The following is a 15,180-nucleotide window of genomic DNA, read 5'->3' on the forward strand; positions in this document are numbered from 1 at the left end:
AGTGCAAAGCCATAGCCACTCCTGGGGGCTTCAGCGGTCCCAGCCCAGCAATATCGCACTTGTCATTGGCAACACTAGAGCCTCTTACACAGGCATTTTCATAACATAGCAGTTTACTATATTATTTCAAGTTTTGTGATGATTCTAATTTTGTTTCATAAGGTAGTACCTTAAGATCAGCTCTATTTAAATATAGAGTAGTTCTATATAAGAGAAGCTTAGGATGTTGCTTGATAGTGACATTATGGGGAACGTAGAAGAGCCGGAATATAATATTAAGTCAAAAGATATTTTTCCCTTAATGCAAATTGACATTAGAGACTCATCAAGGAAGAGTTATTGCTTCTTTACAAATGATAAAAGTTGTAAGAAAAGAGAAAATAAGTATTCATAATTTTCCTGTTCTTTTTGTAGGATCAAAGTAATAATGAAATTATGATTGGAGTAATGTCAGGAGGCATACTAATTTATAAGAACAGGGTACGAATTAATACCTTTCCATGGTAAGGATATGTTTTTAAAGTATTATTATTTCCTATGTACAGGTATTCCTTACTGAATGACATTAATTAGGACTGGAAACTCCATCATTAAGGGGCATGGTCATAAGTAAGTTAAGGAAGAACTTTTTGTGACCTCAACTCTTCCAACATCCTGCTGGCTTCTCTCTTGACTTCATTCTTCAGAAGCCAGCAGGAAAGGTTACCAGTTGCAGTCAAATAACTGCAGGGCACTGCAGTGGCTGTAACTGTGAGGACTGATCAAAACTAGGATTCATTAGTGTAGATGGCATTCAGACGTTCGCTGGATGAGTAGTTGTTAAACAAGGGCCACCTATACTATAGTGATAGCTTTCGTTTTTAAGTATACATCTAAGATCTAAGTTGGTCACCTTTTTATATACTAAGAATTGTAAAAAAAAATGCCTCCGAATACTACATGCTGCAGTGTTTATAGGTTAAATTTTTTGGGGGGGATAAACATGTCGGACTAATCAACTCTTTAAGAGTCAGCGTTCAATATTATGCCTTTCTGACCAATTGCAGTTTCCAAAAGTTCTTCAAGGACAAACTCATGCAAAGCAGGTTGCAATAAGTAAGGTGTGTGTGGTTGTGAGCAGTGTCTTTTGATCTAGGAAATCACTGTAATGGTATATGAGAAAAACCTTGAGAGACAGGGTGAAGAAATGCTGCCCAGGAAACAGATAAGAGTAGGTATAGCCCGCAGCTGGGCCGAGAAAGAGGCTCAGAAGTAAGCCTCCCTAGCTTCTCATGCTGTAAAGGAAAGAACAGGAGATTTGTACTCTCAGACGTGCAAGATTCTATTAATATAGTCTTGCAATAAAGTAGAAGTAGTACATCTGGCTATGTTTCCTGTCCAGTCTACCTGGGAAGACTGATAGGGTGCAGATGGGCACACCAGATCTATTTTTTCTCTTTGAGCAGGAGCCAAGATTCCTGGAGAACCTCCAGATGGCAACTACCTCTGACTGGAGGAATGTGGCCTCAACCAAAGTTAAAGATGTCTGATCATCAGATGCGAGGGATCGTAAAACCCACAGTCAGTTAGTCTCATTAGGGTTGAGCTGAAGCTAATTCTTTCCCATCCAGGCCAATACAGCCTCCAGGCATTGGGAAGGCACCTTGATAACATCACTTGGGTGGCCCAAGGCAAAGATATGCACTAATGATACTTAACTCTGTACCAACAAATGACCTCACCCAGCAGCTTCATGTAAATGTTAAATAGAAATAGGGAGAGAGTTGAGCCCTGCTGCACTTGACAGACCAAAGGCCTAGAACTGGACTTCTCCCCTCACTATCCCCCCCCCAAAACACCAAATAGAATTGATCTTGGAGGAAGGAGAAGAGCCACTGATGAACAGTGCCTCCCACTCGCAACCCTCTCAACTGGATTAGAACACGGGTGTCAAACTCGTCGCGTCATGTGATGTGTCATGATGTATCCTGACTTTTTTTGCATTGCCGGAGCTAGGGTGGGTGCGGCCTCCGTATGAGGCAACCAGCCCGTGGGCTGGCAGTTTGACACCCCTGGCTTAGAAGGCTATCTTGATTGATGGTATTGAAAGCAGCTGAGAGGTCAAGCAGGGCTAGGATGACCATACCGTCCACTTGTTTACTTAATTATCTACTCCGGTTATCAGGCCAATATAGACCTATATAGTATTAAGAGATTATGTCGCTTTTTAAAAATATTTCCTTACTCATGATTAAGATACGTTTAAATGATTTTTGTTCTCCTATTTGTCATGCATTAGTATTGTATTTTCCAATGACAATAATGAGCCATTCAAAATAGGAATCTATAGGTTTTTAGTTGCCTGAATTATTTCCTGCATTCATAGCTTTTGTATGTAAAAAATAATTTATATCCTGATAAACATAATCAAGAGATAGGCAGCCCATATAAATTGAATAAATAAATATAAGAAAAGACACTTTTGCTGATAATAGTCTTTGAGGTATAGTGCTACAGTGATAAAATGTAGGCTGGAACAGATTTAGACAGGTAAATGAAATGATGGATATTTGTCTTGTGAATGTTGAATGTAGTGACCATCCTTGTCCAATTAATACATCTGATTATTGATTATCCTATTGTGATTTTTTTTATTTCATTAGGTTGAAGATTATAAAAATTTCTTTTAAGTGCAAACAGTTTTTCATTCAACTTAGAAAAGAATTAGTGAGTATTGATACTTCTAATTAATATATTTCATACTAGATTATATTTTATTTTGAATGAACCTTTATTGTCAAAGTACAACCATGTATACATTGAGATTGGCTGAGCCTCCCTTCGTGCCCCCACCCCCAACTTACAGTGACACAAACCCTCCATCTTATTACACCATGTGAGCTAATTGCACAACACACTGGCCTCGCAAGTCAATCATGCATAAAGTTTATAAAATTATATCCCGTTCAAAAGCCTAACAGCCCATGAATAAAAGCTGTTCTTCAGCCTGTTGGTTCGGCTGGCTATACTCCTATATCTCCTACCCGATGGCAGGAGAGTAAAGAGGTACCGTCCAGGGTGTGAGTTATCCCTGAGAATTTTCCTCAGTCTTCCAAGGCAGCAAGCCCTGGCGATGTCATCTAGTGGTGTCAGGGGACAGCCCACAATGTCTTGTGCTGTGCTCACCACCCTCTGTAATGCTTTCCTATCCGCGGTGCTAGTTGTTGTTACAACACCATATGGATAGTTTTTGTACCTCCGCCCTGTATGCTATCTCATCCCCACCTGTAATAAGACCCACCACTGTAGTATCATCTGCGAACTTAATTATCGCAGTAGATGGGTCGGATGATACACAGTCATATGTGTACAAAGAGTACAGATAGGGGCTAAGCACACAACCCTGTGGCAAGCCGGTGCAAAGCTTCAGGGGGGTGGACAAAGCAGACCCGACCCTCACTGTTTGTAACCGGTCCCTGAGAAAGTCTTGAATCCAGTCGCAAATTTCAAGTCAGTCAGCTTCTCGATGAGAATGCTCGGCAGAATGGAAATGTTCTTTGTAGAGCGTACCTGATTAAAATACGAAAATAAATTAATTTTGTAATTGTCTAATAGTAGGCTAAACTATTGTTAATATAGTAAATCTGGCTGAAATTATTCTTTGTATGTAGAGCCAGAGGGAAATTGAAAAAGGCCATACATGTCTGGCTTATAGTAGTAGCAGCTTGATGATAAGAAGCTCTCTGAAATTGTTGATAACCTCCTTTTGGAGGGAGGAAGATAAAAAAAAATGCTACAATCTGCTATCATCAATCTGTGACTGTAGTCACAAAGCTTTCCTCCTGGACAGGTTGGCCTTTCATCTTCCAGCACCTTTGGTCCCTGTCCTACTGAATGTTGTCACTTTTAATCTAACAATGTTTCTGTTATTGCTAGCTGGTTCCTAGCTATTAGGAAAGCAGAAGCACTGGCTTAGGCTGATAGGAAGCTGATAATTGCTTCTGAGCATTAACAGCTGGCAGCTAATCTATCACTCCTGGCAGAGAAATTATATAGATTGACAGGGATGGAAAGAAAAATGTGGATTTTATTTACCTTTTTTGGTGCTCACTAAGCCAAAACCCTCACGTTAGTTCACTCTAATGAATCCTGTACCAAACTTTACCAATTTAACGTTGTGTGTATTTGGGGATGGGGTTGTGAAGCAATACTATTTATATAATACTTGTGCTATCTCCATCTTACATACATTGTAGTACTTAAATAAGAATCCTTTGGAACTGACAAACAAATATATATCCTTTCTTTCTAGCATGAATCTAGAGAAACTTTATTGGGATTCAACATGGTGAATTATCGAGCATGTAAGAATTTATGGAAAGCTTGTGTAGAACATCACACTTTTTTTCGGTTGGACAGACCACTGCCACCTCAGAAGAACTTTTTTGCACATTATTTTACTTTAGGGTCAAAGTTTCGGTACTGGTAAGTTGCATCTCTATTTCATATGATGGTATAGGAATAATAAAATAAATATTACAATTGAAAACTTACTATAAAGTTGCTGCTGTTAATTTGATAGCCCAAAGATGAGGAAAAAAAATTGGTGACCAAGTATTATAAGATTTTGGGGAGTATACATTATATGCGTAGATGAGATTGGATGCAAGAGAAAGATTTGTTGATGTCTTTGTTTTTTAAACTGATTTGTGTACTTTAGCTTACCCTGCGGTATTCATATTTCTATAACATGACAGGAAACTGTTCTTTCAGCAGGCTTTACCATCCACATGACTCCTGGGTTACAAAAAGGACACTTCAGGAGCCTTCAGTCCTCGGTGCACAGATTAGTCACCCACACTGCACCCAAGCACATTTCTGACTCATGAATTTTGTTTGAAAACTGAGGTTGCTACATAGACCTAGCACCCCTGAAAAAGGACTGGTTTAGTCTGAACTGCATTAGGCTACATACATTGGTGACTTTCCCCCCCCCCTCAGTTTGGCTGCAGTTTAAAATGAGTTGGAAAACTTATTGACCACTTTGTGTGGTCAAACCAAGGAGGGAAATAGGCAGTACTAAGAGTGGCTGTAATTATCATGGGAAGGAGACAATTAAAGCAGTGTTCATGTCACAGAATCTTCCAGTTAGAAATACCTAAGCAGAAGTTGTATTTGTAATGATGATGTTCTCTGATGCTTTTAAAGACAGACAGACAGACAGACACCCCTAAATGCAAATACAGCTAAAGTAATCCTACAGATAGGACGTGCACATTATTATTTGTAGGTTTACAGGAAGGCAGTCTCATTGTTGTTTATTGTTGGCAATACTGTTACAAATTTTTCTCTTCATTTTGGAATTTCACGCTATTTAAAAAAAAAAATAGACAAAATACTTATTTTTCTTTACAATCTCAATATTACACTTCCCTTTCAGTGGGAGAACAGAGGTTCAGTCTGTACAATATGGCAAAGAAAGGGCAAACAAGGACAGGGTGTTTGCCAGGTAAGCCATTTAAAGTGACTTGCATGAAATATGATAAACATATTCATATAGCCTCTTGTTTAGAATTCTCCTTACTTTCAAAATGGATTGGGCATAACCAATCAATAATAACCCTGTATAGAGGTTCTCTTGACACATAAAATTTTAGACACATGGAAGAAGGAACAGGACTGGGTTTCTTGCCATACTTCCCAGGGAAATATGGAAGCTGATCAAGACTCCATTGGCTTTCAGCATTGATGACTCAGATCTGATGGAAATCCTGATCCGCAAAAATTCAGAATTCCATGAAGGGGTGTTTTATTCTTTACACATAGTGAACCTATTTTCTCCGTTTGCTCAGTTAACTCCCTCTAGAACAGGGGTCAGCAACCTGAAACAGTGAAAGAGCCACTCGGAACCGGTTCCCTCACAAAAGGAAAAACTGGGAGCCGTAAAAAATGTGTGCGCATGCGCGTACATGCACGCATGCGCAGAACAGGGTTTGACTGAAGAGTGGATATGCACTCTTCAGCGAGATATGCACCTACCCTGCATATTTGAATTGATTGGTTGAACTTTTTTAGTCCCACTTTTTTTTTGGACTACACATAGGAGAGGACTGGGAGCCACAGGAGACGGCTGAAAGAGCCGCATGTGGCAGACCTGTGCTCTAGAATATCTCCCAACTCCTGGTATTATTCTAGTTGGGCCATAGACTTGCCCAGAAACTAATATCATTCAAAGGTGATATTGTGCAGCATTTTTTCATTGTTTACCTAGATCTGTTTGGTCTAGTATTTAGAAACCAGGAGACTGTGGGACTATGCCTAGTCCCACCTCAGGCATAAAAAGCTGGCTGGGTGACCTTGGCCAGTCACTCTCTCTCAGCTCAACCCATCTCACAGGGTTGTTGTTGTGGGGAATATAGGAGGAGGAAGGTATGTTGGGTCTGTTCGCCGCCTTAAGTTAAGTTATTTATAAAAATAATAAAGGATGGATTTTTTAAAAAAATCTTTTAATATGTTGCCAAAAATTAGTAATGTAATTTCTGAGTATTTTCTACCAGTAGAAACAATAACTGAAATCTGAATAGCAGGGTCAAAAATCCTACCTCTTCAACCACAAGAAAAATGGAACGGACTGATATGGAGTTGCTTATTATGGGCCTCAGTTTCTCAAACTTGCAGTCCCCGGAAACTAAAAGTTATACTGTAAACCATTAACTATATTGTAAAGCATCCCTCTATGGTTACCAGTAGCAAAAACAGAAAAGCGATCTCAGGTGTTATACCAGAAAAAAATACGAAAAGGCAATCAAAAACAAAAGTGTCGCCAAGTGATTGAAGTTTGTCTTGGAAGAAAGTGAGAAAAAGGAGGAAAGCAACAGAGAGCGGCTTTGTCGCATTCTGGCAACGTGGAGAATAGAAGGAGAAAATCAGGCAGGAGGAACTGAGTGAAAAGCTTTGAGTCTCTCAGGATGAAGAAAGAATCAAATGCGTAGGGATTCTCAGGGTCAGAGAGGAACGTTCCTAGACCATGCAGAGCAGATGAAGAGAAAAGGAACCAGAACCAGCCTAAAGTTCCCAAAAGCTAGTTGGTAATCATTATTTATTTATTTATTTATTTATTTATTTATTTATTTATTTATTTATTTATTTATTTATTTATTTAGTTTTCTATACCGCCCTATTCCCGAAGGACTCAGGGCAGTTTACAGGGCAATATTTAAAAAATATAAATTAAGATAAAAATAGAATTAAAAAGAAATTAATAATAGCCCAACAATAATAATAAATTAATAATAGCCCAACACCTCTGGCTATGGGGGGTGAACTATTACCCCCCGTAGATAGGGCTCGCAACTTGGGAGTCCTCCTAGATTCACGGCTCACCTTGGAAGACCATATAGGAGCTGTGACTAGGGGGGCCTTCGCCCAGGTTCGCCTGGTGCGCCAGTTGCGGCCCTATCTTAGCCGGGATGATTTGTGCACGGTCACTCATGCGCTCGTGTCCTCTCGTCTGGACTACTGCAACGCTCTCTACATGGGGCTGCCCTTGAGGACCACCCGGAAGCTCCAACTGGTACAGAATGCAGCCGCGAGAGTTGTGTTGGGAGTCTCCCGATACTCCCACGTTACACCTCTGCTCCGTGAGCTGCATTGGTTGCCAGTTGTCTTCCGGGTGAGATTCAAGGTACTGGTAACGGTGTTCAAAGCCCTCCATGGCATGGGGCCGGAGTACCTTAGGGAACATCTGCTGCCGGCATCAAGCTCCCTGCGCCCTGTGCGTTCCCACAGAGAGGGCCTCCTCAGGGTGCCACCGATCAGAGAATGCCGATTGGTGGCCCCCAGGGGGAGATCCTTCTCTGTGGGCGCTCCGGAGCTGTGGAATCAGCTACCGGTAGAGCTCCGGATGGCGCCCGATCTTCGCTCCTTTCGTCGCGATCTCAAGACGTTTCTGTTTGTACAAGCCGGCCTAGCCTGATGGGGATTGGTGGGGTTTTTTATTTTTGGTGTCTTAATTTTATCTTGGGGTTTTAGAATTGTATTCCAATTGTTTTAACTTGGGCAATCATTTAATCTCTTTTTAATGTTTGTATTTAGTATTTTATTCTGCCCTGTGAACCGCCCTGAGTCCTCAGGGAAAAGGGCAGTATATAAATATTATTAAATTAAATTAAATTAAATTAAATAAAACAATGCTAAAACTTAAAACTAAAAAAAACCCTCAGTCCAGGCCAGATAGATCGAAAAGCCAAGTTTTCAGGTCCCGGCGAAACGAGCGCAGGTCGGGGGCAGTCCAGAGTTCCACAGGTAAATCATTCCAAAGGGCAGGCGCGCTCACAGAGAATGCCCTCCCTCTGGGGATCACCCGCCGGCATTCCCTGACCAGCGGCACCCTAAGGAGGCCCTCCCTATGGGAGCGCACAGGACGATGGGAAGTTGATGCCGGCAGCAGGTGTTCCCTTAGATAGTCCGGACCCAAGCCATTTAGGGCTTTATAGGTCATCACCAGCACCTTGAATCTCACCCGGAGGGCAACTGGAAGCCAATAATCCCTAGAAAGAACCACAATTGGGACCAGAACTTCTGTCGCTAAGTAAGGTGGTCATTAAGTGAGTCACATTCAATTTTACAACTTCTCTGCCACTGTTGTTAAGTGAAGACTGCAGTCATTAAGTGAATTGTGTGGTCATTAAGTGAATCTGGTTTCCCCTGTTGGCTTTGTTTGTCAGAAACCATCTAGAAATGACAATCCCGTGATCCCAGGATATTGCAACCTTATAAATACTTGCTAGTTGCAAAGCACCCAAAGTTTGATCTTGTGACTGTAGGGATGCTGCAATAGTCATGAGTACAACAACTGGGTATAAGTCACTTTTTTCAATATTCAAGAAATGGGTTTTCCAGAGGAAAAGTTGTGTTACAGATGCCAAAGACATACTTTATGAAAAGAAGTTCTGTAAACTAGAATGCATCACTGTTGTCTACTTTATGGAAGATCGCAAAAAATATTGAGGGTTCAATAATGTTGTCTCGATTACATTAAAGGAGAGTGAAGCCTTCCTTTGTGCCCAAAGTGAGCATTGCATTGTTGTCTTGTCAGACATGTCATCGTTGTCTTTGATTACCAATCCCTGCCAACTTAGCAACTACAAATCAGTGAAATATAAGCTGAGGGACAAAATAAAGTAATGGTGAAAAAAAGCTGAGCATTTACATAGCCCTGTACGTGCAGGTCCCTTCCCATGCAAATGTTTGAGGATAGAAGCCAGCAGAGAATAGAGACTACTCTTTACCCAAGTCCTGAATGTATGTGTTTGAGCAAACACCGACTTAATTCAAAAGAACTTGCTTCCTAAAAATATTTCATTTTGCATATTTGATAATGTAAGCTGAATAATGACACAATCTTGTATTCTAAAATCCAAGTGTTCTCTGTTTCTTATTTAGAAGTAAAGGAGATAGCATCCTTTTATAGAAAAATATAATCTGAAAGCATCTGTGACTACTCGTACTTTGAACCATGTTTCCATTATTTTGATCTCTTTCTGGTTTATTCCTCTTTATCAAATGAATTTTTTATGTTTGACAAAAAAGGATCCAAGTAAATAAAGCAATTTAGTTATTAAATGTTCTGAAGGTCATAGATATTAGAAGAGGAAACTATAAAGTGGTGGTAGTAGAAGATATACTGTTGTAATGTGGCAAATGTTTCTTTGAAATTTCCACAAAGAACAGGAAGTTTTGGTAACATGAGTGGGTGGGACTGTGATTTTCAAACATTTAATAATGTTCTAAATGTAGTTTGACAGTTCAGTGTTTTTGCCTGGCTTAACAAGTTACTGAAGCAACTTTCTGTTTGATCATTAAGGTGAGTTTTCCAAAGAGTTGCATCATTCCTAAAAAGAAAATGCATGCTCATTTAACCTGCAAAAAGTTGCTAACATTTTTATCCAGGCTATCTTAGATTTTTCTTTTTCCTTATATTTTGGATGAGCAGATCAAGTTTTGTATAAAACAGTGCTTATCCCTGTTGTCTTTAAAAGCACTTTAGAAATGGTAGTATGGTAGTATAGTAGTATAATAGTTGTTTTATTGTTTTTTTAAATTTTGAAATAACTTTTTTTGGAAAACAATAACATTTGAGCTAGTAACATATGAGTACTAGAAATGTACATAAGCATAAATAAATATAGTTGATGTTCTAATGATTATGTTAGATAAATCTGTGCATCACACTTCATTTAAATCAGTTTCTATGAATTGTTGAAAAATATGTAATCGTATCTTTCACAGCTACCTTATGGCTAGACTTTTAAAAACTGGTTGTCATATTCAGCTGTGGTACAGCTAAGCCCAGTAAAAATTCTTAAATTTTATTAAGAGCTGGAGTTTTTTTAATGCGCAAATGTGCCACATGTCTTTGTTTTTTATGTCGCATTTGTTCACTGCATTTGAAACTCAAATTTCAGCGCTGCTTGTAAGTTGAAATAGAATTCTTCTAAAAGTCTTGGATTTTTATGTCTATAAATGTAAAGTTGATTCGACTTCTCCTTTGCAAGTGGTTTGCTTTGAATGTAGCTGTAAATTATGCAAGTAATTGTAATAAAGGACTAATTTAGAGTTAAGAAAGAAAAGAAAGAAGCATGCTTTCTTTCACAAACAGCTTTCCTCCCCCATATGTGGCACTGTAGATGATTCAGCCCTTAGCAATACAGAATTACTGTAAAAAGAGCCAATATGGATAATTTGCTCTGTCTTTAGTTATCCTTCTTCTCATTGCGTTTGGTTATTTTTCTCTTGTGAATAGTCCCATGAGAATCTGTGTATATTTTTGGAAGAAATGGTCAAATAAGATGCACTGCATTTCAGTACCTATAAAGAGGGAGACTAGTTTTATTTATTTTTTATTTCAATTTCCAATAGTTTCAGATCCATCATTCTACATAATTTTGTGTAAATTTGTTTTAGATCCCCAAGTAAACCTTTGGCTCGCAAATTGATAAGTGGGATGGACTGGGAGGTTGTCAGCAGAAATTCATTGTCTGATGACAGGTTAGAAACTCAAAGTTTACCATCCCGTTCTCCACCTGGAACCCCTAATCAGTAAGTAAAGTTGAATAATCCCTTTGCAACCAGTTACCTGTTTCTCATTTGATTAATGAAAGTAAATCATTGTAACATTCTTCCTTGGTGTGCTAAAGTAATGTCACAATGAAGCACACACATGTAACTGAGGCAGGATTTAGCTATCAGCTCAATATATTAGATTTTTTTAAGAGTGCTTGCATTTCCCACTTTCATTCTGGGAAAAGAAAACTTCCCATTGATAATAATTTTCTTCTGTAGCCTGTACTGTGAGATGTAAACAGTAAGTTGTTTTTAATAGAATAATATTCAGAATTCTAATAAAACCAAATATACCTGTTCTTTGTCCCCCTTGAGCATTTTACAGTATAACTTAAGATTATTAGTTTTTATGCATCAATTTTATGCAAAGCTGTTGTAGCATGTAATATTAGCCATGATTTAAAAAATATTGATTTATTTATAGCTAATTTCAAAATATTTTTCACATATAGTTGACAGATTTTATTTGTACAGGAAGTAAATATAAAGCATCATTAAGGATGAGGATAAAATTGTCTTTAATATGTGTATAACACCTAATTTTAACTATATCTAAACTGTTTTTGAACAAATTTTGTATGTGTTATACAGAATAGTTGTACAATATCTTTTGTATCTAGGTTTCACTGTATTTAACAGGTTTACTCCTAAGAAAGTGCATCTAGACGTAGAATTAGTATTTGCATCATTCAAGTCATATTATTTATTTTGATGAAATTAATTTAAAGCCACTGTTTTCTGTTTTGAATAATCTATGGTTTATCCCTTTCATTTCTTGGTTACATTGTGGCTTTGTTTGAAAATTATATCACAGCATAATTTAGCACAATATAGCTAATTGGGTTTACTTTAGGTCACATACGCTTATCCCATCTAGCCTGCTGTGAGGAACAGAAAATTGGAAATAGGAAAGTAAAATTTGTTTAAATAAGCAATAGATTAAACTAACTAGGACTTAAACTGGGTTTGATTTAAATCAGGAAGTGGATGCTTCCAATTTTTTTTCATAGTTATATAAGCCTATAGTTTATCCAGGTCATTTATATAACTGAACTGTAGTTTTAACATCATATGTAACCAGGTTTCTCTTTCTGTTCAAATGGAATTTCCTGTAATGTAGTTACATTAATAGTGAGTCTTACAGAATGAAATGGTGCAGAAGACTCCATTTTTGAGCTCAGAACTCTGCACAAATACTATTATCTATCGATAAAGGTAATGCATTTTACTTCCTGTACAAGCTAAACCACAATCAGGGAGGTTCTCTTTATTCTTTGTGTGACTATTTTTCAGTTTCCTCTTTTTCTAGCAAGCTAGAAGAAGACCAGGTGTTTTTATTTTATTTTATTTAAATATATATCTTGCAAAAAGCCTTCAGAAGGAAAGATAATATTTGTACTGGAGTAATTTCTGTAATATTAGGACACCGTTTTAAGATTCATGTTGGTTCCTCATCTATCGATGCATGCCACACATGTATCATTTATAAAGATGTCAGTCAATGTTAGAGATAGCCTTCAGTACTGTGGTTGCAAATGTCTTACTGATTTCTAATATATTTCTTACAAAATTTGTTTTACTACTACTAATTGACTGCTTTTCACACCAATAGAGAGCATGCATTTAGGAGTGCAATCAGTAGCATTTATAGAAAATGATTTGATATTTCTTAGAAATGCTGGTAAAACTATTTAAAAGCACAGAATTTACAAATCTTTACTAATAGGCTAATAAATAACTGTTCTTTCCATGTTCAGTCGCATCTCCACATTTACTCAAGAGAGAAACCGTTTACGGCCATCTTCAGTTGGACATTTAGTAGACCATGTAGTCCATACTTCACCCAGTGAGGTATTTGCAAATCATCGGTCGCCTTCTTCTACACAGGCCAATAGTATAATTCTAGAATCATCACCGTAAGTTTTGATTTTTGTAATCCTGCAAAGACATTTTGTACTGCTATAACATATAGACTTTCCATATTTTTCCCATATAGCTATAAGGTGGGCAGATCTCATTTTTATATTTAATTATACTTTGTAAGTAAAAACTGGAGTAACATAAGGGATCTAATTTTAGATAGAATATAAATATATAGCATAATAATAGCAAATCTCATAAATTTATCAGGTAACTTCATATAAGCAATCTAGCAACCATATCACCCCTTCATTTGTGCAGTGGAAGATAATACTTACCTACTTTATAGTTGTGTTAAACAGTTATTGGAAATGATTTCTCATTTTTCCCTTAAATGCAATGGGTCATGGCTCAATATTAGTGTGTTAGAATACCACAAATTTAACCTTTTAAAGAAGTCATTGGAAAAATTGATAGAATCCATATATATTGTACTAATACATTACTTGTGCTTAAGAGATATAGTAACATTTGGAAGATATAGTATCAGATTTGTGTGACATAGCACTTCACTGAATAGGAAGTTTTTTTATTTGATTATGCACATTGTTGAATGAAATAATATAGAAAGCTATTTTGATTCAAAATATTCCACTTACACATCCATTGTTTTAAACTTTCAGAGGAAATTAAGAACTAACTGGGTAAATATAAGGTTAGGAAGTTTTTTTCTAGTTTATTCTTAATCCTCACAATTTATTATGGTAATATATTACTGTGTATTACACTTGGAACAATAGTATTATACAGTATTAGTTCAATTTTTTTGTATATGTTGTAAATTTTGTTTGCCTTCTCACATTTGAAAAAGAAAGAATTTAAACACGATAATATCCTGGATATTATGTTCTAATGGAAATGTATTCTCAGGATTTAATCAGATTACAATTAAAATTGGGAAGAAGAGTTGCTAAGTAATACATACTAGTTTGTAATTTAATAGCAATATATGAAAACATTTGTACCTTGCATTTCTATATGAGAATAGTGAATTCCCAAGCCTACTAATTTAAATGAGTCTGAAAACAAGTCAGTGACAACCTTGGTTATTTTTACTTGAATACGCTATTGTGGGAATTGTATTGAAATTGTCAGTTTTACAGTGTGAATAAATGAATTGTCATTAACACTTTAGATACACGAATTTCTAAAAATTTGTGTAAACTGCAGATGAATTACTCTACAGAATTGTCAAATTGCAAAATAATAGTACCGTATATACTTGAGTATAAGCCGACTCGAGTATAAGCCGAGACCCCCATTTTCACCCCCAAAAACTGGAAAAAGTTCGTGACTCGAGTATAAGCCGATCCGCCGTTCTGCAAGCCTCCGCCGCCAGCAGAGGCTCGATCCGCCATTTTGCAAGCCTGAATACACAGGAATACCCTGTGTGGCCGCGGCTCTCGGGGAAGCCCTGGCTGTCCGCTTCCTCGCTCCACGCTGCCATTCGGGGCCCGCGCGTTCCCCGGGCAAATCGCGGCGCCCAGCAGGCGAGGAAACACGCCCGCTCCAGTTGCCCCCCCCTTCCCTCAGGAGACGGAAGCAAGTGACCGCCCGGAGCTTACCGAGGACTTGCGCGCGGCCGAGGCTTCGGTGCTTCCAGGATCGCGCGCACCTCTCCCAAGCCGCCGCCGTCCGGAGACCTGCCGAAGTTTGGGGAGATTTGGGGAGGTGCGCGCGCACCTCCCCAAACCTCCCCAAACGTCAGCAGGTCTCCGGATCTCCGTGCCTTGCCTGCCTGCTAATTTCCGCTGCAGAAAGAAGCAGGCAGGCAAGGCACGGAGATCCGGAGACCTGCTGATGATTGGGGAGGTTTGGGCACCTCCCCAAACCTCCCCAAACGTCGGCAGGTCTCCGGATCTCCGTGCCTTGCCTGCCTGCTTCTTTCTGCAGCGGAAATTAGCAGGCAGGCAAGGCACGGAGATCCGGAGACCTGCTGATGATTGGGGAGGTTTGGGCACCTCCCCAAACGTCGGCAGGTCTCCGGATCTCCGTGCCTTGCCTGCCTGCTTCTTTCCGCTGCAGAAAGAAGCAGGCAGGCAAGGCACGGAGATCCGGAGACCTGCTGATGATTGGGGAGGTTTGGGCACCTCCCCAAACGTCGGCAGGTCTCCGGATCTCCGTGCCTTGCCTGCCTGCTTCTTTCCGCTGCAGAAA

General features: G+C 38.8%; 1 protein-coding gene across 6 annotated transcripts in view; it reads left to right on the forward strand.

The window, feature by feature from the left end:
- Positions 1–15,180, forward strand: part of PTPN4 (protein tyrosine phosphatase non-receptor type 4) — a 114,920-nt gene that overhangs the window by 61,352 nt on the left and 38,388 nt on the right. For 4 of the 6 annotated variants that reach the window (XR_014024967.1, XR_014024968.1, XM_081316515.1 and 1 more), the window contains exons 10-15: positions 415–503; positions 2,643–2,706; positions 4,292–4,464; positions 5,420–5,488; positions 10,945–11,079; positions 12,861–13,019. Coding sequence is in view for 4 of the 6 variants with exons in the window: in XM_081316515.1 (XP_081172641.1) it covers positions 415–503; positions 2,643–2,706; positions 4,292–4,464; positions 5,420–5,488; positions 10,945–11,079; positions 12,861–13,019 (689 nt within the window). In the remaining 2 variants the exon portion in view is untranslated. The remainder of the gene's footprint in view (positions 1–414; positions 504–2,642; positions 2,707–4,291; positions 4,465–5,419; positions 5,489–10,944; positions 11,080–12,860; positions 13,020–15,180) is intronic. The other 2 variants (XM_081316517.1, XM_081316518.1) reach the window with 2 other exon arrangements.

This window comes from Vipera berus (assembly GCF_964194415.1).
Source record: "Vipera berus genome assembly, chromosome: 1".
In the NCBI taxonomy this organism is placed as follows: Eukaryota; Metazoa; Chordata; class Lepidosauria; order Squamata; family Viperidae; genus Vipera; species Vipera berus.